This window comes from Myotis daubentonii, chromosome 18 (genome assembly GCF_963259705.1).
Source record: "Myotis daubentonii chromosome 18, mMyoDau2.1, whole genome shotgun sequence".
Lineage (NCBI taxonomy): Eukaryota > Metazoa > Chordata > Mammalia > Chiroptera > Vespertilionidae > Myotis > Myotis daubentonii.
The window spans coordinates 3938405-3964761 of record NC_081857.1 but is presented as its reverse complement, the minus strand read 5'-3'; the positions used below and the strand labels follow the sequence as shown (position 1 = coordinate 3964761).

Below are 26357 nucleotides of genomic sequence, written 5' to 3'. Positions count from 1 at the left end.
TTGGAAACGAAGGTGCTAAGCAGATTGTTGGTCTCATCAACAGATGGAGACCCCGAGGCCCAGAGACGTGGTCCAGAAACCAGAGCCTCAGTCTTTACCCAATGGCTGATGTCTGTAAACCAGTAAATATTTATTACACACCTATTATGTGTTGGCCATTGTGCTCAGAGTAGGGAGGCAGGTACAGCCCACGGCACAGGCCTTCAAGAGGCTCACACCCTGGTGAGAGGGCAGACGGCGCCATGTCGCAAGGGAAGTGCCGTGAGCGAGGTTGCACGGGTGGCCTCACGTCTTAATGAAGATGATGTCACGTCACAAGCAGCAGCCAGACAAACGCTATGATCACGCGTGGATGGCGGAATCAGAGCTTAGGCCTAAATGGCTTCCCATGGTGACAAAGCAGATACATTTCCAAAGCCAAGGGCGACAGCAGCCAAAGTTATGCTTTGGGCAGACGTGGGCCCTTCCTAGTCCATCCTAAACCGCAGTGGCTGTGAGGTGGCTGCACCACAAGCAGCCTGGAGAGTAGCTCTAACGCTGGGAAAGCCGGAGCTGCCTGGACTGTGGGGACGCTGCTCCCTCGCACTGCTGGCAGCCCGACGCCCTGCCCAACCCGCCCTGAGCCGGGACCCCACAACAGGAGCTCGGAAACGCTTTGCTCTATGGTTAGAATAGACACTGAGGAAATAAAGAAGAAAAAGGCAGCTGATACAAAGTTATCTGTAACATTGCTAGTCACATAAAGGTGCAACATTAGGAACGGTCTGAATATGACATTTTAGAAAGCAAGTTGGAGTGAACTAGAGAGCATGCAGGCCACAATGCTCCCACTAAAAATGAAGACACGTTTCTAACACGTGGAGCTGTGTGTGGAAAGGGGGAAGCGACGAGGCTCAGTGACGAGGAACGCACAGAAACATAGAAACACACGTGACAGAGCCGGGCAGTGAGTGTGGAAGGATGGGCAGACACGGGTTCACCAACTCTGAGGGCGGCCAGAGTTTTCCTAATTAGACCACGTGTGTCCCGGCCGGCGGGGCCTGGGGGCCTCTCCGAGGCACAGGCCTGGCTCCCTCAGACGCTGCTGTGCTTCCTCCCCGGCCTCCGAGCTGGTTCAGCTTTAAAGGGGCCCGGCTGCTGTTCACCTCAAAGGCTCTCCAGCCCAGATAAGCTGGCTCCCAGGCTCCAAGAGGAACGAGTCAGGGAGATAGGAACCGGTGGGAAACCTCCCAGGCCCGGGTCCGGGTCGCAGGCACCGCCCTCAGGGGAGAGGGGGTCTGTCTGGATGAGAGGAAACATCTGGGGCCTCCCCCAGATAAGGCCAGGGGCGGGGGAGTGCAGCCCTCTCAGGAATAACTGTGGGAAGCCGGTCACAGGCTCAGCCTCCCCCCTCCCTGGCCCCTGGCGCCCCCGTGACAGAGGGCAGATGGGGAGCGGGCTGGTCCCTGCCAGGCCTCACCCCTTCATGTTGGCTGGGCAGACGTGGCCCCCCAAGTGGAATAGTGAGTGAGGAGTAAGACCCCCGTAGCATCAAGACTACCCGCAGGATGACGGGGGAGAGAGGGCAGCTCCAGGCAGAGGGACAGCAGAGCAAAGGCCTCCAAGACAGAGGCCGGAAGGAGCTCAGGGGCCGGGACGCCGTGGCCACAGCCCGTGGCGCTGCGCTCTGAGTGGGCAGGACGGGTGGCTGAGTCCATCCCCCAGCGGGATGGGGCTGCACCGGGCGGATGCGGAGCGCGGGACAGTGAGGAGGCCTGCAGGAGGCCGCCCTGCGGTGCACGCGCCCTGCCGCCTGGTGCCCTTGCTCGGATGTGGCCGGGACAGGCAGACAGGAGTAGCCAGGCGCCGCGTGGAGGGTGGGAGGCCTCTCTGTTCTCACCCACGGCCGGAAGTGAGGCCGGGGCTGGGGCTGTTACATGCTGAACTGCGCCCCCAGTGTTGACGTCCTGGCCCCAGGACCTCTGATTGAGGCTGTGCTTGGAGATAAGCAAGTTTAGAGAGGTGGTTACGTTCAAATGAGGTCCTGGGGCCCTGATCCGACCCATGTGGCTGGTGTCCCTACAGGAGGAGCTTGGACACAGACACTCATGAAGGGAGGACCCTATGGAGACGCCCATCGTAGAGCCGAGAGGAGGAGCAGCCCCACCCACACCGGTCCTGGATGTCCGGCCTCGGACGGTGAGCGGGACGCAGTGGTTTAAGCACCAGCCTGTGGTTTGTTTGGTGGCAGCTCGAGCACCAGATCCAGGCGCTGAGCTCGGCCTGTGGCAGCTGCCTCTGGGCCGTCCCCACGTCCCCTCCCGCCTCAGGCCACGCCTGCTGGTGCTCAGGGCACGGGGTCCAGGTGAAAGCACCTGCTTCCTCCTCCCTCCTCAGGGACACCGCCCAGGTCACAGGCCCACGGGCCCGGCGGGCACCCGGCCTCTCACCTCCCCGCTCCGTTCTTAATTGGCACTTTTGTTTCGGAAACTCAGAACACTTCACTGGACAGGTGGGGCGTCCCTGCGGCTCCTGAATTTTGCCCCTGACTAGCTGGGACAGTCAGGCTCCAGGCTGGAGGGACAGGGCCCCCGGGTGTGGACAGCAGGCCTCTCCTCACAACCCTGGGCCTCCTGGTGGGCCTGGGGGCTCGGGCCGGACCCAAGCACTAGTCAGGAAGTCCTGCCTCCCACCACTGGTTTCCTCTCTGCGGCTTCAAACGCAGCCTCTGCCTCTGAGCAGAGCGATCTGGGTCGGGCCAGCCTGGCTGTCCTCCGTGCAGCTGCTCTGAGCTTCAGAGGGAGGCCACAGGGACAGGAGGAAGCAGTGGCCCCGTGGAAGGGCCCCCCTCCACACGCCCGGCTCCGGGGCGCCGGCTCCTCTCCGAGGGAAAGTCACTTCAGATACGTCCCTGCGTTTTCCAAACACAGAGGTGACAACACCTTCCATCTGTGGAGTCCTTTCTTCCTTTTCCAAGCTCCTGACTAGGAACGTTCTCGCATTTAATCCCCCCGAGCCGGGCACGGATGGAATTACCATCCTGGCGAGGCCCCAAAGCCTGTGCTGTTGAGTCAGGATCCCGCAGCACTTGGGCCATGGCGATTGGCCCCGAGCCCGGACTCCTGTGCCGCCATGCCCGGCTTCTTCTGGCTACACGGACCCCCCCACCCCCGACACACACAATGTACCTGCACAGGTACCCGGGGGCCCAGGTGAGCTGCTCTTCACTGTGGGTGTGAGACACCCAGTCCGGCCTGCCCGTTAGAGGCCATGGCTGCGCCTGGGTGTGCCCTGAGCTCCGGTCCCTGGGAACCCGCTGCCCCGCCCCTTCGTCCTCGGCCAGGCCCCAGGAGGAGAGTTCTCAGCCCTCAGAGGGAGGGCTCCCTCAGACTCTCTCCCTGCTCTGCATTCGCAGTCCCTTCTGCAGCCCAGCTGGCCTGGTCCTCACTCCGGACAACTGAACAGCCCCTAACGTCTCCATGACATGTCTCTCCAATCCATTCTCTGAACCACAGCCATGGCGATCGTTCTAAAGTGGAAATCTGATCACATGACCCCCCCACCATTGCTCTGAGAACACAGGGGCAGCTTTCAAGAGCTTTAACTTCCTGTCATCTCGCCAGCAGGCCAAATGCATCTCCAACTGAAGCTGGACGAATGCTTTGGGAAGACACAGCTCAAGGCCAGCCCCTCAGGTACACCCTAGAGCAGTGGTTCTCAACCTTCTGGCCCTTTAAATACAGTTCCTCATGTTGTGACCCAACCATAACATTATTTTCGTTGCTACTTCATAACTGTAACGTTGCTACTGTGATGAATCGTCATGTAAATATCTGATATGCAGGATGGTCTTGGGCGACCCCTATGAAAGGGTCATCCAACCGCCAAAGGGGTCGCGACCCACAGGTTGAGAACCGCTGCCCTAGAGAGACTGAGCTCCTCACCTCCTGGTTCCTCCAAGGCCAAGTCCCAGTGAGGCTCACATGGTCTCGCGTGGTCTGCCAGCGGCTCCTGTCCTACTGCACACTCCTCTCTCCCGCCCCAGCTCTCACGTCCTTGCTGGATGGAGCTCAGACATCACCTCCTCCCCAGTTCATGGCCTGAGCTGGGTCCTGAGCACAGTGACTGGACCCGGCTCCCCCTGTGGTCATCACCGCCATCCTTCTGACTCCTGACTGGACTGCAAGCTCTGAGGGCAGGGTCTAAGCTCTACTCCCTTCCGTGTCCAGAATTCCCAGCACAGAGCCGGACACAGTGGGCACTCATCAAATACGTCCTCAGGAGCAGGTGGGTGAGTGACCACACAGACCACTCTTGCCCGTGACCCGGAGCTTTCCCAGGTGCCAGTCCGTGGCTCCCTAAGGCCAGGGCTAACTTCAGGGTTCTGCCTCCATCCACGGCTGGTGTGTATGTGTGTGGGGGCGACGGGGGGCTCCTCGTGTCCCCGGATCACTCTGCCCTTCCCCCTCCTCTGGTATGTCATTTCCCCGTCTGCATCTGTCCTGCAGGAAGTGCCACAGAATTGCTTCATTTCCCAGAGTGTCCACACCCCTTTCCTGCCCCCTCCCCCTCCCGCTGGAGGAGGGGGCCACAGCAGGGCCCTGGGAGGAGGGGCTCTGTGCCCAGCCGGCATCGGATGCTGATGGCTGTCACCTCGTGTCCCTTCCAGGACCATACGGTTTGTGCTCACCAGGTGGACTGAGACTCTGCGGGAGGAAGGGAGGCAGGCCAGGCGGCGTGGCAGCCGTCACTGAGAGCCTTCGCCCTAACAATCCTGCTCCTGGGAATTGCTTCCCACCGAGTCATTCAAAAGAAGAAGAAGAACCCCACAGGCTGTTTATAGCGATGTTATTTATAATGCGGAGAAAGTGGAAACAAAGGCCAGTCCCCGAAATAGAAAAACGATTAAGTAGCTTCAGGCATATTCGTACAGCAGAGTTCCACGCGGACGTTTAACACGAAGATGCAGCTGGGGACTGCAGGATGCTGCCGTGAGGACGGGAAGGGCAGAGGGAACGTGTCGAGTTACAGGTGTGTCATGATTACAGTTTTGTGAGAATGATCTGTGTGGCTACAAATGATAAGGACACACAGAATTGGAAGTAGTTACATGAAGCCGAATTGTCTTTTTCTCCCAATTCTTTTAACGACAAAAGGGATAAAATTGAGGATCAGAAGTGAGAAAGAAATTGTTGTGTTAGGATGATACATTTTTACAATTTTGCCTAAAACAGTGGTTCTCAACCTGTGGGTCGCGACCCCTTTGGCGGTCGAACGACCCTTTCACAGGGGTCGCCTAAGACCATCCTGCATATCAGATATTTACATTATGATTCATAACAGTAGCAACATTACAGTTATGAAGTAGCAACGAAAATAATGTTATGGTTGGGTCACAACATGAGGAACTGTATTTAAAGGGCCAGAAGGTGGAGAACCATTGGCCTAAAAGGTTTACTATTAGCTGAATTATAAATTTACATTTTAAGACTATGGAGAGTACCCAGGACATGAAGAAAACATTTTAGGTTTTCTGAAAGGATTTTTGGTCCATTGGGGTTTTGTCATTTTAGAAATAACAAGAATGTGCCTGGTGCAGACCATTCCCGATGTGCATGGCTGGGGGCCTACCCAGGATCGACGGGGACCGCAGCCTGGTGCCACGAAAAGCACCTACAAGACCTTTGCCTATTGGGCACTTAATGCTGCCCCCTCTCCCTCCACCCTTCCCCCCGGGCTGCAGTCCCAGCTCAGGTCACAGCCCTGAGTCAGGCCCATCCCCCGCGGCCGGTGCTCCTGGAGCTTGAGAGAGAATTCTGGGAAGGGTCGTGGAGAGGGTGCGTGGGCAGGGGAGAAATCCCACCTCCTACATCTGTGGGACACAGGGATGAAGCCCCAGATGGAGTCTTTTTTTGAAAAGTGTTAGTTTATGTGAAGCTGAACGCCCAACCCTTTGCATGGAAAACTGAAGCGCCCTTCGCTGTCCTCCGCTGTCCTGGTGCCCCTCAAACATACGAGATGCCCACAACGTAGTCCTGGCCTGCCCCTCCCTCTCCAGGCACCTCTCACTGCACCGCACCCGCCTGGGGGACCCCTTTCAGCCCAATGCCCTCCAATCTCCAGTTCTGAATTTCCAATTCTGATCGTCCTGCCAATGCCTCTGGTCCCAAACCAGCAAATGCTTCTTCCTGCTCCGGCCTGAGACTCAGTCACTCAGGCTCCTTCTGTGTCACCACCGCCTGCAGCAGCCTCCAGGCGGACACCACATACCGAGGACCCTTCCCCCGTCCTTACAGCCTCCCTGCCTTCTGATCTCCAGGCGCGCCCTGCAGCTGTCGCCTGCCTGCCACTTAGGACGCCTGCACTGATTTGGAGATACTACACTGATGTGGAGATAGGAGGCCGCTTGCATCACCACCACTGAGCGCTCAGCGTGTGGAGATGGCATCTGTAGGTCTGACCTCCTCCGAGAATCCATCCAGGAGGCCCCGTAGATATTTGTGGAATGCCTGGACACGTGGGTACGTATTTCCCAGCCAGGTCTCCCTGCGCTGGCGGACGACATTTTCCGAAAGCTAAGCGGCGGACTCTACATCCGTCCCTGTTTAATTTCATCATGTTGGTTTTGGCCCAGCATCCCTTCCTATGTAAATCATTCGAACTTGAATATGTCATGTAGCGCATTAACTATCCCAGCTGCGGGTCATCTGGAGTCTTTCTATTTTTCAACCAAGTCATTAACAAAAACACTTAGCAAGGGAGGGCCAGGGACAGAGCCCTGCGGCTGTCCCTGGAGACTGCCCTCGGGAAAGACCTGCGTTCCCAAGTGCGCAGCTACCTGTGGGCCAGGTGTTCAACCTGCTGAGTGCATCTCGCCAAAAATCTTCATGACGCAAGTAACGTGGCTGAGAAATCCGAACGTCCTGTTGGCACATGAAAGAGCTCAACTCGTAAGCCTAGCCAGAAGCTCAGGCGGATGTCGGCTGAGGGGGGTCTGGTGCGAATGGTTAGCGTCTCGCTCTCCAATCCCGCAGCTGCCTCAGGATCCCACCTGTCCAGGCCTCGCCTGCAGGTGGGACAGGCGAGCACAGGGCAGGGAAGAGGTAAGCCAGGTGCGGGGAGAGAGGAAGAGGTAGGGAAGCACTCTGTCAGGGTCAGGTGAGCCGGACTGCTGTCCTTGCCGCTTCCCACCTGCTCATGTCGCGGCTCCACCAGGGAGAAGCCACACACCCCTCTCTTCCCTCCCTTTCTTCAAAGCACATTGCTTGAGCCAGGCCTTGGCTGCCTGGGAGCCTACCGCTCGGACCTGCCGTTCCAGGGCCCAAGCTCCCCGTCTTCCAGGCTCTCGTTTGGACGTGGGGGTCCCAGCAGAACCCCCAGGACCAGCCCCTGGAGGAGACCGGAGCTTCCCCACAGAGGTCTGCACGCCGGGTACAACAAGCACCCTTCTCCCCACACTCTCAGGCCAGAAGAGGACCTCAGACCCCCCCTGGGTCCCAGTCAAAGCGGCACCCAAAGCAAGGGAGGGGGTTCTCCTCTAAATGACTATGAAGCCTACTTATCCAACAACAACGCTGCCACACCTGTACGTGCAGGCACAGCTCTACACGCCTCACACAGCTATGAACTCATTTAATCCTCATAACCACCCAGTCGCATAGGTCCGGTTACTATTTCCATTGTGCAGACGGGAAAACCAAGGCCCGGAGAGGTCACAGGCTAGTAATGGGCAGTCAGGATGCAAGCCCAGCTGTCTGGCTCCGGGTCTGTGCTCTTAACCCCTGCGTCCTTCTCCAGCCTTCATGCGAAAGGGCGTGTTGAACTGTGCTCCTTGCAGGCAGAGGGCCAGTGATGGGGTTTTCAGACTTGCTGCTTCGGTCCCGAGATGAGGGAAAATGCTTTGAGGAGCAGTGATGGGGCTGTGAAGTCTTTTCCTTCTCAGAGTCTCTTTCCTGCACCTCTTTGGTCCATAATGGAAGCCTTAGCTTTGCTCTTATTCATCAACATCACCGTCTTTGCACGCCCTCTGCCACCTTCCATGAGGCAGAGAGAACACTGGAACTTTCTTACACAAGACACCCTCGGGTTGTTACAATTTCTCACAAAATTCACGTATTATTAATAACCACACCACCAGGGTTTCATGGGATAGTTTCGTTTTCCAAGGCGCTTTCATAGATTAGCGCATGCATCATGCATGATCTTACCTCCTCACAAATAGCCTGACAAGGTGAGGAAAGCAGGTACCAGCTCGACAGATGGAGGGCCCAGCCAGGACCCCAGGGCGAGTGCCTGGTGCTGGACCTGGAACCCAGGTCTCCGGTTATCGCTCTGCAGGGCAGCCCCCCTGTCCTGTCCTAAAGGCAGTGATCAGACTGACCCAGAGGGAGCGGGGCAGAGGGCAGCTGTCACTGCCATTTTCCTCAACGCCACCCCTGCTTCCAACGCTACCTGCAGGCCGCTTCCCCTCACCACGTCCTCTGGCAGAAGGGGTGGGCTCCTGTCCAGGGCTGAGTGAGTGGGGAGGCAGTTCTGAGTGCTGTGTAACTCCATGTAGAAAAGGTTCAGCTCCTTATTCACTTGGGGAAATTCCCAAATCAGAAAGAATGGCGATAAGCGATCCCTCTCGATGGCTCGACCCATCAAATTGGCTGTTCTGGGGCTAAGATGCATGAGAAACATTTTAAGCAGCTGCCCCAATGGCTTAGGTTTATGTCTCGCCGATACCTTTCCTGTAGAAATGGGGCATATCTGCACCCCATGACTTCCCCTCAAACCTACCTCCCCGTCCTAGTCACACCCCAAAGCACGAAGAGCAACGGACCTCCCTGAAAACATTGCGACAGCCTTTGAACACCCTGACCAGAGTTGTGCAAAGTCTTCCGTGAGTGAGTCCTGAGTGGCACAGACACTCCCTCGGCACAGTGTTCTCCCTCGGCCTCCGTCCTGCCGGCCTGAAAGATGCGGTCCAAGCCGAGGCCCAGCCCCCAGATGGCTGCTCTGCCGTCTCCTGACCAGGACACCAGCGGTGCTCAGCGAGCGCCTCCAGCTGCTGCCATGGCACCTGGCAGGACTGACTTCCCCAGCCCTGCGGTGAGCGGAGCGCCTGGTGGCTAGTTCTGACCCTCCCAGGCCAGGGCCACGGCGGGGAAAGTCTTCCAGAATGTTCCTTCCCTATGGCAGCTGATCGGTTCCCTGGGACAGTGACGTGGAGCAGAGCCCCTGCCAACCCTGGACGGACACGTAGCCAGAGTAGAAATAACCCTTTGCCGCTTCATCACGGATGCTGTGGAGCTGCGTCTCACAGCAGCTCACCAGCTGACCCCCTGCAGCCGCAGGTCCTCATCTGACTGATTATTCCCGCCTGGACGGAGCCTGGACGGAGCCTGGACGGAGCCTGGACGGAGCCTGGACGGAGCCACTTGCTTATTCCTGAGCGATCCTTCCAGTCCGGGTCCTCTCCACCCAGCTGCATGGATCTCGAGAGCCGGGACTGGCCAGGGTCTCACCTGGCAGCACAGTGCCCGTGACTGAGCGGCTGAGGTCCAGGTGTGAGGGGCCCAGGCGATTTCTCCGCGGGGTTTATTCCCAGGGGCCTGTCTCCGGGGGAGCAGGTGGAGGGTCTTGGGGTGGCTTTTGGTGAGCGTGACCACAGGCGACCCCTTGGGCCTGTTTCAGACACAACCCCTCAGCAGCTGGGGTTGGGGGCCGGCCCCAGGCAGAGTGCGTGGGGGTGGGCGGGGGGGCTGAAATCGGGCTGAGGTCAGACCGGGCACCCCCAGGGCTGCCAGGAGGCCTCGCAGAGCCGCGCGTGGAGGAGTCCCACGCAGAGGAAGCGCGTTTTCTCCAGCCCCCGTTAGAGAAGCTGCCTTTGAACTCCCACCCATCCCTCAAGTCTCAACTCAGAGTCATCTGCAACAGGAAGCCCTGCCGCCGGCCCAGCGGGCGAGGCCGCTCTGTCCAGGCGAGCTCAGTCCCTGTCCCGCGCCGGCCTGCGGAACCCGAGTCCTGCCGGGACCAGCAGGGACACGCTCGCCTGTGTGTCCCCAGTGCTGCAGGCGGTCGGCCCTCCATGTGTGTCTGTGGGGCCCTGTGGCGTGCTGCTGCCTCGCTGTAGCAGACCCAGCCTGGAAAGGGTTGTGACTTCCGGGGGGGTGGCCGGGACCTGGAGCAAGCAGGTTCGAAACCAGGGTCTGGGGCATCTGATGAGGCCGACACTTCGCTTCTTGGCTGGAGAGAATGCCCGGCTCCGACGTCTGGAACTTCTCAGGGATTTCAGCCTAGGCCCACGCGGACCATCGAGAATGGGCCCCGATGGCACCAGGAGGGTGTCCCCCAGAAGGGCCTGCATGTCCACCTCACCTCTCCTGGGGAGTCCCTGCCCTCCACATGGGACTTCACAGCAGGGCCCCCAGGCTCCCCGCTCATGTCCCACAATCCCAGGAGTCAGGCATTCAGGAAGCCCAAAGGGAAAAATTGGGGAGCTCACTGCCCAAAAGACCGGGGTACGTGGTGGTGTCCTCTCTGGTCTGGCTCAGGAGGGCCCTGGCAGCCACTACATTTCTGTGCTCAGTGATAGACGGCGTCCTGTTTCCACGGAGATAGAAATATCTACGAACGCCCTGAAGGCCGAGCAGGAGTGAATGCTGCTTTTGTGGTGAAACTGACAATCTCATTTCTCAGGGCTTAGGCTGAGCTACTGCCCAGGTGAGAGACACGCTGCGAGCTTTGCACAGGCCCACGGCACCCAGTCCCCGTGGCCTCGGTGTCCCCCGAGGCCTCAGTGTCCCTCTCAGGGCCTCTGCGTCCCTCCCAGGGTCTCAGGCTTCCTCCTACCCAGAGCTGAGCTGTTACATGCTGGGGAGGGAGCAGGGTTGGTCGAGTTGGCTCTGCAAATCTGAAGCTATTACTGGAGCAGGCGGAGCTGCCTGCAGATTTCTCTGGAATCAAAATGCTTTCTCTTGTGGCCCCGATAAGATTACAGGGCCGCTGAGTTGCCAGTGTTCAGGTTTCCCACGGAACCGACGCACCGGCCAGGCTCTGGCTGCCTGGCTGCGAGGGGCCACGCCTCGGCAGGCTCTGACATCCGACCCCCTTCCAGAATGCGTTTGGTCTTAGCAAATCGGATCCAGCAGTACATCAGAAAGATCATACACCATGACCAAGTAGGATTTATCCCAGGGATGCAAGGGTGGTACTATATCCGCAAATCAATAAACGTGATACATCACATAAACAAATTGAGAGAAAAAAAACCACATAGTCATATCAATTGATGCAGAAAAAGCATTTGACAAAATTCAACACCCATTTTTGATAAAAACTCTCAGCAAGGTGGGAATAGAGGATCATACCTCAACATAATAAAAGCCATATATGACAAACCCACAACCAATATCATACTCAATGGACAAAAACTAACACCATTTCCCCTAGAACAGGAACAAGTCAGGGATGCCCACTCTCTCCACTCCTGTTCGACATAGTACTGGAAGTATTAGCCATTGCGATTAGACAAGAAGAAGAAATAAAAGGCATCCAAACTGGAAAAGAGGAAGTAAAACTGTCCTTATTTGTAGATGACATGATATTGTACATAAAAAACCCTAAGACTCCATCAAAAAACTATTAGACTTAATAAATGAATTCGGCAATGTAGCAGGATACAAAATTAACGCCAAGAAATCTATGGCATTTCTATACACCAATAGTGAACTTTCAGAAAGAGAGATTATAAAAACAATCCCATTTACCATTGCACCAAAAAAAAAAATATTAAGATACCTAGGAATAAACTTAACTAAGGAGGAAAAAGACCTCTACCCAGAAAACTACAGGATGTTGAAAAAAGAGATAGAGGAGGACATAAACAGATGGAAGAACATACCATGTTCATGGATTGGTAGAATCAGCATCATTAAAATGTCCATACTACCCAAAGCAATCTATAAATTCAATGCACTTCCTATTAAAATACCAACGGCATATTTCACAGACCTAGAACAAACTCTCCAAAAATTCATCTGGAATAAAAAAAGACCCTGAATAGCTGCAGCGATCCTGAGAAAGAAGAACAAAGTAGGTGGGATCTCAATACCAGATATCAAGCTGTATTACAAAGCCACTGTTCTCAAAACTGCCTGGTACTGGCACAAGAACAGACATACAGATCAATGGAATAGAATAGAGAGCCCCGAAATCTACCCGAACCAATATGCTCAATTAATATTTGACAAAGGGGGCATGAACATACAAGGGAGTCAAGATAGTCTCTTCAATAAATGGTGTTGGGAAAATTGGACAGATACATGCAGAAAAATGAAACTAGACCACCAACTTACACCATACACAGAAATAAACTCAAAATGGATAAAGGACTTAAATGTAAGACAGGAAACCATAAAAATACTAGAGGAATCAAAAGGCAACAAAGTCTTAGACATATGCCGAAGCAATTTCTTCACCGATACAGTTCCTAGGGCATTGGAAACTAAAAAGAAAATAAACAAATGGGACTACATCAAAATAAAAAGCTTCTGCACAGCAAAAGAAACCATCAACAAAACAAGAAAGCCCACTGCATGGGAGAACATATTGCCAATGTTATCACCGATAAGGGTTTAATCTCCAACATTTATAGGGAACTCATACAACTTAACAAAAGGAAGATAAACAATCCAATCAAAAAATGGGCAAAGGACCTAAATAGACACTTTTCAAAAGAGGATATTCAGAAAGCCAAAAGACATATGAAAACATGCTCAAAGTCACTAATCATCTGAGAAATGCAAATCAAAACAACAATGAGGTACCATCTCACACCTGTCAGAATGGCTATCATCAACAAATCAACAAACGACAAGTGCTGGAGAGGATGTGGAGAAAAAGGAACACTTGTGCACTGCTGGTGGGAATGCAGACTGGTGCAGCCACTATGGAAGACAGTATGGAGTTTCCTCAAAAAGTTAAAAATGGAACTCCTATTTGACCCAGTGACCCCACTTCTAGGAATATATCCCAAGAAACCAGAAACACCAATCAGAAAGGATATATGCACCCCTATGTTCATAGCAGCACAATTCACCATAGCTAAGATTTGGAAACAGCCTAAGTGCCCATCAGCCGATGAATGGATTAGAAAACTGTGGTACATCTACATGATGGAATACTATGCTGCTGTAAAAAAGAAGGAATTCTTACCATTTGCAACAGCATGGATGGAACTGGAGAGCATTATGCTAAGTGAAATAAGCCAGTCAATGAAAGAAAAATACCACATGATCTCACTCATTTATGGATAATAAAGACCATTATAAACTGATGAACAAAAATAGATACAGAGGCAGAGCAGCATTGAACAGACTGTCAAACTACAGCGGGAAGGCCCGGGAGGGTTGGGGGGCGGGTAAGAGATCAACCGAAGGACTTGTATGCATGCATATAAGCATAACCAATGGACACAAGACACTGGGGGGTAGGGGAGGCGGGGGGAATGTCAAGGGGGAAAAAAAAGGAGACATATGTAATACTCTTTGTAATACTTTAAGCAATAAAACAAAATTAAAAAAAAAAAGAATTTGCTCGGCCTCTGTGACAGGCCCTGGGCCCTTCAGTCCCACTACCCAAACTCCCCCGTCACTGCGGGCAGCCAATGGGAGGCTCTACTAGTGGAAGCCACTGTTGCCGAGGGTCCCACAGAGTGCCTGGGAGCCAGACAGGAAAGTGGGGTATGCAGCCGTGCCCACAGACTCCAGCTCCCAGGTCCCACGCAGTCCCTAGTTATGACCCAGGGCTCAGCAAGAGAGGGGATCCCAAAACAAAGGCTGTTGGTAAAATGAACACATTATATATATTAATGCATGTCCCCTCTCTCTCTCTCTCTCTCTCTCTCTCTCTCTCTCTCTCTCTCTCGTCAATGATACTGATTCTGTGAGGATACAGATATGATAGCCCAATAATTTTTTGGTGCCATTTAAAACACGAGCTCTAGTATGTAACCAGTGCTCAATAAATGCTGAATAAATGGGTGAAGGGCAGATAACAGCTGGGAGGGACTTGGAGTTGCCTCAGAGAAAAGGGCTCACCAATGGTCTCCATCTAAAGGAGACATCGTTTAACCGATGGCAACGAAGCCTAATTTTCACCGACTGAACCCTCCACTTGTTCACCTAAACCAGTGGTTCTCAACCTTCTGGCCCTTTAAATACAGTTCCTTATGTTGCGACCCAACCATAAAATTATTTTCGTTGCTACTTCATAACTGTCATGTTGCTGCTGTTATGAACCGTAGTGTAAATATCTGATAGGCAGGATGGTCTTAGGCGACCCCTGTGAAAGGGTCGTTCGACCGCCAAAGAGGTCGCGACCCACAGGTTGAGAACCGCTGACCTAAACAGTAGCCGATTTCGCGTGTCTACCATTTCGTTAAGCAAACGATGGACTTAGTCCACAAGAACCAGACTTTTCGCAAGTGCTGCCGGCTCTTTGTGCTGACTACAGCCCCTGCGTAAGTGACGCAGAGCGTCCTTTAACCCCCATGTCCTAGGTCTCCTCTCTCTCCGCTACACGCTTCCCTCTACGTTTCTGCCGTAGCTTCACCGTTCACCTCTCCTGGAGAGAAGTCACATCTGCGTCCTCAGGGCCTGTATTCCCCATGGACATGCCTCCCAAGAACAGTCAACACCAACGGGCCTGAACCTGGCTTTAAAGAAGAGCACCCGCTCCTTCTTCCACCTTCAGTCATTTGTTTCTCATTCAACAAGCAAGTATGGCGTGCCCATCAGGCCACGGGGACAGGCGCCACGGCTCCCGAACTCCAGGAACCTTCAGGGAGAGGCCGGGGCGGACGGCGCTGCCGGGCTCTAACTTGGTTTGAACAGAGGGCTCCGAGGGGCGTGGAGCCGGAGGCCGTCTGGGGAGGTGTCTGGGGTTGGGGACATTCTTGCTGCGGACAGAGGGGAAGGAGTTCCTGTTTGTTAATTCATTTGTCAACCAACCTTGCCTGGTGAGACGGCATGGCTATGGTGAGGGCACGCGCTGATCTCTGGAGACCTCAGACCAGTGAGGGTCCCGTGTGAGCTCCAGGTCATTTCTCCTCCCTCCTACCACTTCTAGGCTTTCCTGCCCACCTTCCCCTCTTACTCTCGAGGTCAGACCTTGCCTGCTCCCTGGCCCCGTCTATGGCTGGCATTCCTGCCACGTCATTCTGGCCACGCCGTGGTCCCATCTTTCTCTCAGCGTTGCCCACTGCCCACGAGCCGAGTCCAGGTCACCCGCCATCTGGCCTTTGCAGACTGGAGCTGGCCTGTCTGAATCAGAAAGGGCACCCCTTGGGGCACCGTGCGGCAAGGAGACCTCGCATGAAGGAAAAGTAACCCCTTCCTCCAAACGGGGAGAGTCCAGCCGCCGCTTGGCCAGCGTCCACCCTACGCAGAGGCCCGCGGTTTTGTCTCATGCTTTCATTTCTCACTGCTCCCACCTTCTCCAGCCCGCCTGCTCCCCAGAGGAAGGCGGCGTGTTCTCCCCGCACCCGCCGTGCCCTCCTCACCACCCTCCTTTCTCTCAGGCTCCCTTCTGGAGATTCGGCGACACCGAGGACTAGGGTCCACGCCGGCCCTTCACGTGGCGCTTACACCATGGGAAATGGTCCCTGTGCCGTGATACTCAGTGAGCCCCGTCCCCCGCTGGACGGTGGGCCTTCGCGCAGCCCCTGCACCTGTTTCCTCCAGAGGCTTCGTGGGGCTGAATAAAGAGTAATATTGTCGATCCTGGTCACAGTGACTTAAGAAAAGAAAGGATGTCCCAGCTTCCGGCGGGTACGTGGGTTCCCAAGAAGGAACTCAGGAGCCTGTTGGCCTGATTTGGGCTCCCATTAGTCGGAAACAATATGACTCAGTTTCTCCCCAAATATCGAGGTCCCTTCATGTCTCCAAAGTGAGTTTCGCCACTCACAAAAGGGGGACACTCTGAGGTCGTCCAGGAATCCCCAGACCCCACTCCCCATATCACGTCCCACACAGAGTGACTTCCCGCCGAGAGTCCTGCTTCCCCGCTCCTGGTTTCCTCTTACTTCCCTCCCTGCGGCTCGGCTGTTCCACACGCAGGTGTTTCCACAAAGAAACGCCAAAAGCAGTCCCTGCCACCCCGCAGATCTGTGCCTGAGGGGGCTCAGGGCTCCCCGACAGGCACAGGCTGCCCGCTGCTCCCGCTGCCCTCCTGGTAGAGCCCATCAGTTACTACACACCCCGCTGTGCAGACGGACGGCCTGGTTTTTAAGGCTCCCCTCCCGCCCCCGCCGGAAGCAGCTCGGGGGACAGTTTCAGGGTTTGTGCCACACACACTTCCTTCCTCAACCGAGGGAGAAGGAAGCGCCCGGTGCAGGGGTCCCCCTGTCCTCCTAGAGCAGTGATGGCGAACCTTTTGAGCTCGGCGTGGCAGCATTTTGAGAAACCCTAACTTAACTCTGGTGCCGTGTCACATAGAGAAATGTTTTGATCTTTGCAACCATAGTAAAACAAAGACTTATGTTTTTGATATTTATTTTATATATTTAAATGCCATTTAACAAAGAAAAATCAACCAAAAAAATGAGTCTGCGTGTCATCTCTGACACGCGTGTCATAGGTTCGCCATCACTGTCCTAGAACAAGATTCAGACTGGCATTTGGTCCTCAAGCAGCAGCCCGGCTCCACTTGCTCGCTCGTCCCCGCACCCACATCTGCAGGAGCCCGGGCAGGCGCGCGGCCTGGGGCCCGAGATGCCCGCACTCCCAGGAGTGACCCGCTTCCAGAGCAGCCTCACCCCCCAGGCGGGGCCTCCCCGGGCCCCTCCCCTCCTGCCCTGAGGCTGGAGGCAGCTGGAGACCTTGGAGTAGACTTGTGAACACCTCCTGCTGATGCCGGTGCATTACCCCCACCACACCCCCGCCCTAACCTGCCTCAGTTTCCCTGTTTACCAAAGTGTCTACAGAGGGTCCAGCTCAGACTCCTGCGGGTCCCGTGGTCCCCCACATTCCAGAAAGCCTCCCGGCAGGCGGTCCCCAGCCCTTGAAGACAAGAAGGCAGGGTGCCCGCCCAGGACACACCGTGGCCCCTGCAGGGAACCCACAGAGCCACAGGCCACGCGAGGGGCTGGCTTCGCGAGCCAAGCAGGGCCCCGGGGTGGAGCTCAGTGGGGAGGAGACCGCAGGCCTGATGGCCACGCCGTGGGGGAGCCGGTCTCCTCGCGCAGAGCTTCACCTTAGAAGCTCCTTTCAGAAGTCCCAGGTCCTGCTGAGATGGACTTGGGCGAAATGTCAGGTCTGGGCTTCAAGGGAGAAATCCAGGAAGCCTGGAGACCTGGAGAAGGGAGGCCGGGGAACACACCCCGCTCCTCCTGGGCATACAGCCAGCTACTCCTCCACTGTAGGGTGGTTCCCGGACCCCCTGAGGTTGGAACAGGACCAGGAAAATCCCAGGCTGAGCAGGGCGGGCCTCGCCCCGTGCGCCCCACAGCGGTGGCCAGCAACCCCCCACACCCTGGCCGTGCAGCGGAGTCTCAGGTTTTATCATCCGCAGTGCTATTTGCCCGCGAGGGAGCTTTGCAGAAAGTTCTGCGAGCTGTGACTGTGGGACTGGAGAAGCGAGCTCAGGCCACCTTCCGCAGGAGGCAGCGGGTGGGGAGGAGGCCTCGCTGCCAGCCCTGTTTCTCTTTCAAAACGGGCTCCAGACTCAGGGGCTTCTGCTTTCTGAGGTCTGGACTCGCAGATCGCCCGCTTACGGAGTTTTGTCCCGAGCGTGTAAGTTCCTCTCCAACGTGCCTGGAGCCTAGCAGCCCCCTGTCCCTTGGCGGTCCTCCCGCTGCCCCGCCTGCCCCAGGGTCTGCCAGGTGGGCTGGGTGTGCTCCGGGCTTGTCGGAGGCAGGCATTGCCCTTCTCCCGGGTGGCAGCGGGGCCACCCCACGCGCCCTGCCCAGCCCGCGCCCGCCCACCATGCCAGCCCGGCATTACCTCCATGTCCTCCAGGTGCCACTGCACTCCTCTGCCCACGCTCACGGTGCCGCTGTCCCCGCTCCTGCCGCACCAGGTCCCGCTCAGCGGCAGGGCTAGTGGGCTGCCGTCCGCTCCGCTAGCTGCTGCGGGACAGCCGGCCTCCGGCCTCTGGGCGAGGACAGGAGGGGGGGGGCGGGGGGAGGGAAAGGCGGGGAGGAGCAGGGGGAGGAGGAGGTGGAGAGGGAGGGCGGGGGAGGAGGAGGAGCAGGGGAGGGAGGCCGGCCATCGGGGTTTAAATTTAGACACAAATCTAAACAGATACTGTCCCCTCCCAGGGCAGGGCTCCAGCGAGGGAGCCACCTCGCTCCATTCATGTGCCCAAACATGGGGTGGGACAGCCGCCGGTGCCTCTTCCTGGAGAAGTGTGTCCCGGACCCACCCTGGTGTCCCCCGCGGTTTCAGCCCTCTCCGCCTCTCCCTCGTTCAGTGTGCCTTCTTCCTTTTCCTGCCCTGAAAGTTAGAGTTGTTCTTTCCCTCTTTGATCTCCCCTCTTTTATGGACATCCTTCCTGCTTCCTTTCCATCTCTTTCCCCTCCTTTCATTGCTTTCATGTCACACATGCTTTTCCCGGCTGGAGAGCTGTGTGAGGTGGATGCCCGTGTGAACCCCTGGCCCAGAAGACAGAAATGCACACGGAGCCCCTCTCTGTGCGGAAGGGACAGGGCCCTTCCCTTTTCAGCTCTACCTCTCCACCTCCCAGCCTCACATTTTCCCAGCCAACCTGCCCATCCCTCTTCTGCATGCTAGGAAGAGGAGGAAGAGCAGCAGGAGGAGGAGGAGGAAGAGGATACAGAGGAGGAGGAATAGGAGGCAGAGGAGCAGGAGGAGGAGGGAGAGGGAGAGGAGGAAGAGGAGGAAGAGAAGAGGGAGGAGGCAGAGGAGCAGGAGGAGGAGAGAGAGGGAGAGGAGGAAGAGGAGGAAGAGAAGAGGGAGGAGGCAGAGGAGCAGGAGGAGGAGGCAGAGGAGGAAGAGAAGAGGGAGGAGGCAGAGGAGCAGGAGGAGGAGGGAGAGGGAGAGGAGGAAGAGGAGGAAGAGAAGAGGGAGGAGGCAGAGGAGCAGGAGGAGGAGGCAGAGGAGGAAGAGGAGGAAGAGAAGAGGGAGGAGGCAGAGGAGCAGGAGGAGGAGGGAGAGGGAGAGGAGGAAGAGGAGGAAGAGAAGAGGGAGGAGGCAGAGGAGCAGGAGGAGGAGGGAGAGGGAGAGGAGGAAGAGGAGGAAGAGAAGAGGGAGGAGGCAGAGGAGCAGGAGGAGGAGGCAGAGGAGGAAGAGGAGGAAGAGAAGAGGGAGGAGGCAGAGGAGCAGGAGGAGGAGGCAGAGGAGGAAGAGGAGGAAGAGAAGAGGGAGGAGGCAGAGGAGCAGGAGGAGGAGGGAGAGGGAGAGGAGGAAGAGGAGGAAGAGGAGGAGGAGGAGAGGAGGAGGAGAAGGGACAAGAGGAGGAGCAGGAGCAGGAGGAGGGGGAGGAGCAGGAGGAGGCAGAGGAGGAGGAGGAGAGAAACAAGGTATCCAAGCTCCCCCAGCAGTAAACCTTGATGGATGCGGGGATTTCAGTTCCTTGAGCTGCTGGCCGAAGGGCCTTCTCTGTTCCTGTTAATTGAGGGAAGGGGAGTGAGGAGGTGGAGAAGGGAGGGAGGGGCTCCCAGCCTGGGGACTGGAGCAGCTTCTTTCTCTGCTTCCAGGGTAGGCCTGGCCACCAGCCCTCGCCTCGGAGCCTGTGCGTGAAGGGGGCTGGCAGGGAAGCCTCTGTGTGGTCCCCAGGCCGTCAGGGACCCCACCCCCATCCCCAAGCCCTGACCCGCCACCACCGGAGCAAGGAAGGCCGGCCCTGAGCTGGACAGTGGACCTGGTGCTGCTGGGCGCTGCTCCCGCTACAAAGAACTGCCTGGATTCTGCTCCTCATGCCAACTTTGAGCCTCAGACACGCGGCCTCCCTCCCGTCACACAGCCTTCCGAGGCCTGAACTTCTAGAACACTGACAGCCCTGATGCCAAAGTGTTTCCCACGTTCAGCGAACTCAGCTGAGCATGGGGCAAGACCCTGGATTTCTGAAACAGATCGAGAGTTGAATTCCAGCTCTGTTGCTTTCTAGCTGTGTTTCCATAGAAAAGTTGCTGAACCTCTCTGAAACCTCATTTTCCTCACCTATACAGTTTAGTAGGCACTCTGAAAAGACTAACTCTTTATAATGCTTAGCCCCATGTGCAAGTCAAATGAATAGGGACCTGGTATTTTTCTTATTTAGAGCTGGACATTCTGGGGTCCCCAATGCCGGGAATTAATGCTGAGTCCCCTTCCCTCTGGCACAGCGTGAGAGGTGAGAGCACCAGAGGTGAGGGTGCCAGAGGTGAGAGCGCCAGAGGTGAGGGTGCCAGGGGTGAGGATGACAGAGGTGAGGGTGCCAGGGGTGAGGATGACAGAGGTGAGGATGCCAGGGGTGAGGGCGCCAGAGGTGAGGAAGCCAGAGGTGAGAGAACCAGAGGTGAGGATGCCAGAGGTGAGGGCGCCAGGGGTGAGGGTGCCAGAGGTGAGGGCACTAGGGGTGAGGGTGCCAGAGGTGAGGGTGCCAGAGGTGAGGGTGCCAGAGGTGAGGGTGCCAGGGGTGAGGGTGCCAGAGGTGAGGATGCCAGAGGTGAGGATGCCAGGGGTGAGGGTGCCAGAGGTGAGGGCACTGGAGGTGAGGATGCCAGGGGTGAGGGCGCCAGAGGTGAGGGCGCTAGGGGTGAGGGCGCCAGAGGTGAGGGCGCCAGAGGTGAGGGTGCCAGAGGTGAGGGTGCCAGAGGTGAGGATGCCAGAGGTAAGGGCGCCAGAGGTGAGGGTGCCAGAGGTAAGGGCGCCAGAGGTGAGGGTGCCAGAGGTGAGGGCGCCAGAGGTGAGGATGCCAGAGGTGAGGGCGCCAGGGGTGAGGATGCCAGAGGTGAGAATGCCAGAGGTGAGGGCGCCTGAGGTGAGGATGCCAGAGGTGATGATGCCAGAGGTGAGCGTGCCAGGGGTGAGGATGACAGAGGTGAGGGCGCCAGAGGTGAGGATGCCAGTGTTGAGGTCGCCAGGGGTGAGGATGCCAGAGGTGAGGGCGCCAGGGGTGAGGGTGCCAGGGGTGAGGGTGCCAGGCAGAGTTGGCGGCAGGAAGGGATTTTCCTGGGACCCTGCTCTGCGTGCTGGCTCTTGTGATCTTGTTTCTTTCTGTGAAGGTGCGGGGCTGAGCTTGTGGGGACCCTGGCCTTGCCTGTCTCTGGCCCTGGCTCGTGGGGCCTTCCCTTTCTGCCTCCGTGGGGTCCTATCTGCTCAGATGGGGCTGCCCCAGCTCAGGTTTCTGGCTTCACCGACTGGAGGCGGAAGTGCCGACCCAGAGGAAACCGTTAGGTGCAGATAACATCGCCGCCACCCAAGGTGCTTGCAGCTGCACCCACGCCCTGCGCAGGCCCTCCCTTGGCCAGCGAGGCCCAGTCCCACCACAGGCCAGCAGCTCACCCCACCCCCCCCACCCCCTGCTCCCGCTGCACCGGGCTGCTTGGGCAGAGACCTTCATGGGAGGAAGGAGAAGAAACGGGGGAGAGGCCTGGGCCCACAGCTGTTTCAGCAGCCCCGCACGGGAAGGCCGGGCCCGAGCTCGCCTTATCCCCCCCTCCTGCCCCTCCAGGAGATCCCGAAGCCAGAGTGGAGACCACACAGCTGGAAAACACCCGTTTTTTGCTGGGGCACCTGGGGTGTGACTCCCCGCGCTGTGGATGAGAGGAGCTGCGGACCCCAGGGGAAGGGAACGTGCCTCTAGGGGCGGCTCCTGCCCTCTCTGGGGCTGGGCGGCTCCCCCGGACCCATTTCCTCACTTCTCCTTCACTCCCTGGTATCAGAGCCAGCCAGCAGTGAACAGAGGCCAGTGCGGGCACCAGGCAGGGAGCCCTCTCCGCAGGGGAGACCCTGTGCCCCAGCACACGGCAGGCCTTCAGCAAACGCTCGGCGAACGGGTGACGACTGACTGAATGAATGAAGCCAACTGGTAGGATTTTTGCTTTTACATCAAAGGCAGAGGCTTTGAGGAGTCGCCAATGTGAGGAAAAGAGCCCCCTAAGTTAGCAGGCACTGAATTAGTTTCCAGGCAGAATTGCCAAGAGCTTCAATCAGCTCCTGGTAAGTGTTCACACTGTGATGACCATCCGGTGTTAAAACTCAGAGCAAGAAGCAAATATTCTTTCAGGACGACAAGTACGAACTTTCAAATATATGGAGTACTTTAGCCCCAAAACCTGAGAAGGTGGCAAAAAGCAACTCGTGTTGCAAGTCAACTTGCCTTGAGGAGCGGAGTCAGATACGCGGAAATGGAAGCACCCAGGTCTGGGGTTTTGTGTTGAATGGGAACGAAAGGCACTTCTGTGCAAAAGTGCACGGCCTGGCCCTGATGGTGAGGAAGCGCTGGGCAAGCCACGTGGGAAGACGTTCCTCCCAGTCGCCAGTCTGCGATCTTCAAGAGCATCAATGCTGAAAGGTCACAGATAGGCTGGGAGGGGTCACAGGCCAGAGACCAGAGCCACGTGGTAACTGGGTTCCTCGTGCGGTCTGGTATGGCTCTCTGACTCTATAAGGGGATTATTATATATGCATATTTCAAATCATCACGGTGTACACTGTATATTACAAGTTTATTTGTCAGCTGTACCTCCATAAGCCTGGAAAAAAGAGAGATTATTAGGGCAATTGGCAAAACTGTAAGGAATCCTGGGTGAAGGGTACATGGCATCTTACAACTTTTCTCAAAGTTTAAAATGACATCAAACTAAAAAGTTAAGAAAAAAGGTGTGGGTAAGAATTGATTTCCTTTGATTCCAGATTGGCCCCTCCCTTCCCCAGTCCCTTTATCACCTGTTCCTGCCACCCCCCCCCCCACCCCCAGAAACCCACAGGATGGGCAAGGCCTGACGATGCTGGTGACCATGGGGACAGCAGGCAGGGAGAGGGCCCAGTCTCTTGGGACCACAGAGAATGGAGACAGAAAGAAAAGATTATTCGAATCTTTCTTTGTACAAATATCTTTGTGTTGTTTCAGGGGTTGCAATAAACACATGTATTTTCATAATTTTGGAGGAGAGTTTTAATTTAGAGAGAGAGAGAGAGAGAGAGAGAGAGAGAGAGAGAGAGAGAGAGAGAACAGGAGCCCGCATGCACTGAGCCAGGCACCCTGTGGAAGGAGCTGCCTCTGCAGGTGAGAGGGGGCGGGGAGGGGAGGACCTGCTGATGGAGAACACTGGCCAGTCACCGAGGACAAGGGATACTGTTGATGCAAAAACCAAAGGGGATGCCCAGAGACATCCTTCTCCTTCTGAGGCCTGTCCCAGGTTTAGGAGTAAATTTAGAAACAGCTCCAAGGACATGCAAACCTTTCCACCCCAACAAGCGCATTGTGCAGAGCACTGGGCCTGTCTCCATCCTGCTAAGAAGTAGAGGAACACGGGGATCGATGCCTGGCCCCGCCCAGGCCAATGGGCAGTGACCCGCAGACCTGCTGTCAGTGGTCTTTTTAGCCTCCGTGAAGTGACACGTCCAGGATAGGCCAAGCCGACTGTGGGTGCTACTCCCTTTGCCAAAAACGGGCGCAGGGAGGGGTACGTCAGGGAGGGGATTCTGGCCTGTGGGACCAGAGAGGAAACTGTTCCCCTCTGATGAGGAGACACACAGGAAGACGTGCCCTGTAGACACACCGTGTTGTCCTGCCCGAGGTGCCCGGGAGAGACGCGCATCCCACGTGCACCGGTGCCTGTGATGTTCGTCATTGCGAAGGGTGCGTTCTAATGTCCCTTACTCCTTATCCTCCCTCCAAACATTAAACTTAATGAGGGCACATTCCTTTCTGTCTTGGTCAACGTTCTATGCTCCTGGTTCAAGCTCGGTAAATACGTGGATGAACGGCCAGACCCTGGCTCCAGGCAAAACACATGGAGAGTCCCCATAGCGATCCAGTTCTCGAAAGGCGTGAACGCAGTACACACAGGCTCGGAGCCTAGAGGGTGGCAGAGACTTAGCGATCGACCCTGAAACCGACTTCCTGGGTCCGACATGATCTTAACCACTTTGCTCCTCAGTTTCTACATCTGTGAAATAGGGATAAGAATTTGCCTCATAGCGTTTAAGGATTAAATGAATTAATACGCGTGAAATGCTTATGAGAGTGCTAACGAGCAGTAAGTGTGATAAATGCCAGGCCATTACATTCCACGATTATAAAAGGGGCAGGTCTAGGTAGCAGACAATTCGGTCCCATGTTCATCTCACTTCTGGGCCGGCCGCTGTGAATCCCACCTACTTTGTATACGTTTCTCAGTTGGCTGCAGCCTGGCCTTGGAGCAAAAACTTACCTCGTTTCCTCATTCCCTACGTTGCCCACAGTTCTGAGCTCTCCGAGTCCACATTCGGTTCTGCGTTTTTTCTCACACATGCCACCAAGAAAAGAGGGGGCGGGCTTTCACGTCTCAATTCTGAATAAATTTCACTTTCTTGAGTGGTGTGTTTTTTAAATCTTGGAAACCAGTTTTAAGTTGCTCTGATTTAAATAATGCGTAGATTTCATGTAGACACCATGGGGCTTTCCCGGCATCGGCAAGGGTTTGGCCCCCTTCCTAAATGTCACCACTAGCAGCAGGTTCCCAGCCCTCAGCCGGTGTACGCCCTCACACCTCCTGGTGCCCAGGTCTAGCCACGGTTGTATGGTCTTGGAGTTGTTATTAATTCCCACACGTGTGTCTTCATTCCCCTCTTCTGCTTTCTGACCTAGGATTGCATCGGAGACTTTTTTAGATGTTCCTCTTCTTGGGGACTGTTCCTAGACCCACAAAGAAATGGGTCGCTACCTTATAAGGTGTCATTTATCTGAGAAGGCGATAGAGCAATGACAGACCCTTGACCGTGTGAATCATAACTCGAGCTAAATGCTACTTGTCCCGAGTGTGTACGACTGAGTGCTGCTGGGTCCTGACGCAGGTGGAGGGTTCAGGGCAGGGCTGGGGCCAGGGGAAGAGGAAGCGACCCGGGCATGCTCGGTGGAGACGGGATGGTGGGGCTCCAGGAGTCCGTGGGTGGAGTGGAGCCGGGCCCCGGGGTTTGCCCCCGGCCTGTGCCCCCTCCAGCAGGGCACACACTAGCCTGTGCGAGGGCATGAAGTTCGGAACCCACCCGGCCTCCTCACCCCTTGAGTGCTGTTCTGGAATGTTCATGCTGGGTCCTGGCCTCGGTGAAATAGACGGTATTTGCGTTTTGAAGATGCCTGGCCTTGAGCGGAGCTGCTCTGCCCTGTACTTTCCGTTTCTGTTTCCCTCGTGCAGATGGGGGGGGGGGGGCTGTGAAGCAGCAGCGGGAGAGGGAGCTGCGGTGGAAGGAGCAGGCGCCCTGCGGAAGGGGCCCCTGAGCCCGGGGACCCCCCCGGGGACCCCAGGGCCATGTGCGCTTCCCAGGCAGAGTCACGTCCACTCCACTTCCTCTTGAGGCTCCTTCTCTCGTCGCCAGGGCTGCGGTAAGGAGCTCTCAATCAGAATGAGCATAAATCTAAACCATCCTGAAAGGGGTTAAGCACTAAATCTGACCTCACACAGCCCAGTTGGCGGTGAAGCCAAAGGCACCGACGCCACCAGGCCCTGGCAGAGGTCAGGCGGGGAGACGGTGCAGCTCAGCGGGGGAAGGGGATGTGTGGGTGCCGCGGGGGGGGCAGGGGGGTAGGGGAGCGTGGGGGCGGTGGGGAAGGGATTTGCATCTCATGGCCGAACCAGCCTGAGAGCTAACATCCTGTTTTTCTGTAAGGGGCACCCTTACAGGACAGAAAGCGCCCCTGACCACGGCCAGCTCAAAAGTGTCAACAGCTTCGCAAATGGACCCCTACTCCCCAGAGGTGCCGGGCCCAGGCCCCCCGCCACCCCAGCCCCAGGACTCCAGACCTACCCCCACCCCCGCCGCCACCCCTCCCTCCCCCTGCCCCAGAGACTTATCAACAGGAAGCTGTTAGCTGGAACGCTCTGTTCCCTGACATTCTTGTTTTCATTCTGCAGCTGTGTTTCGGCCCCATGAGCTGTGTCTGTGTGTCTTGGGTCTGTCTGTCTGCCTGGCCTCTCACACCCATGTACAGGCCGTGGTCCCCGTGAGGCCAGGGGACCGGAGGAGGCCCTGGCTGGTGAGAAGGAAGTGGGTAGTAAGGAAGCGCTCGGGCTGCGGGGCAGCTGTTGTTGACTAGGGAGGGCAGGGGTCCTCAGACTACGGCCCGCGGGCCACAGGCACATACAAATATTGTATTTGTTCCCGTTCTGTTTTTTTACTTCAAAATAAGATATGTGCAGTGTGCACAGGAATTCGTTCATAGTTTTTTTTTAAAATATAGTCCGG

General features: G+C 56.4%; 1 protein-coding gene across 1 annotated transcript in view; it reads right to left on the bottom strand.

The window, feature by feature from the left end:
* The window catches only part of RCSD1 (RCSD domain containing 1), a 47239-nt gene extending 29131 nt beyond the window's left edge, over nucleotides 1-18108 (bottom strand). Inside the window, exon 1 of the mRNA XM_059673992.1 lies at nucleotides 17967-18108. Within this exon, the coding sequence (XP_059529975.1) occupies nucleotides 17967-17972 (6 nt within the window). The 5' untranslated portion in view covers nucleotides 17973-18108. The remainder of the gene's footprint in view (nucleotides 1-17966) is intronic.
* Nucleotides 18109-26357: the final 8249 nt, after the last annotated feature.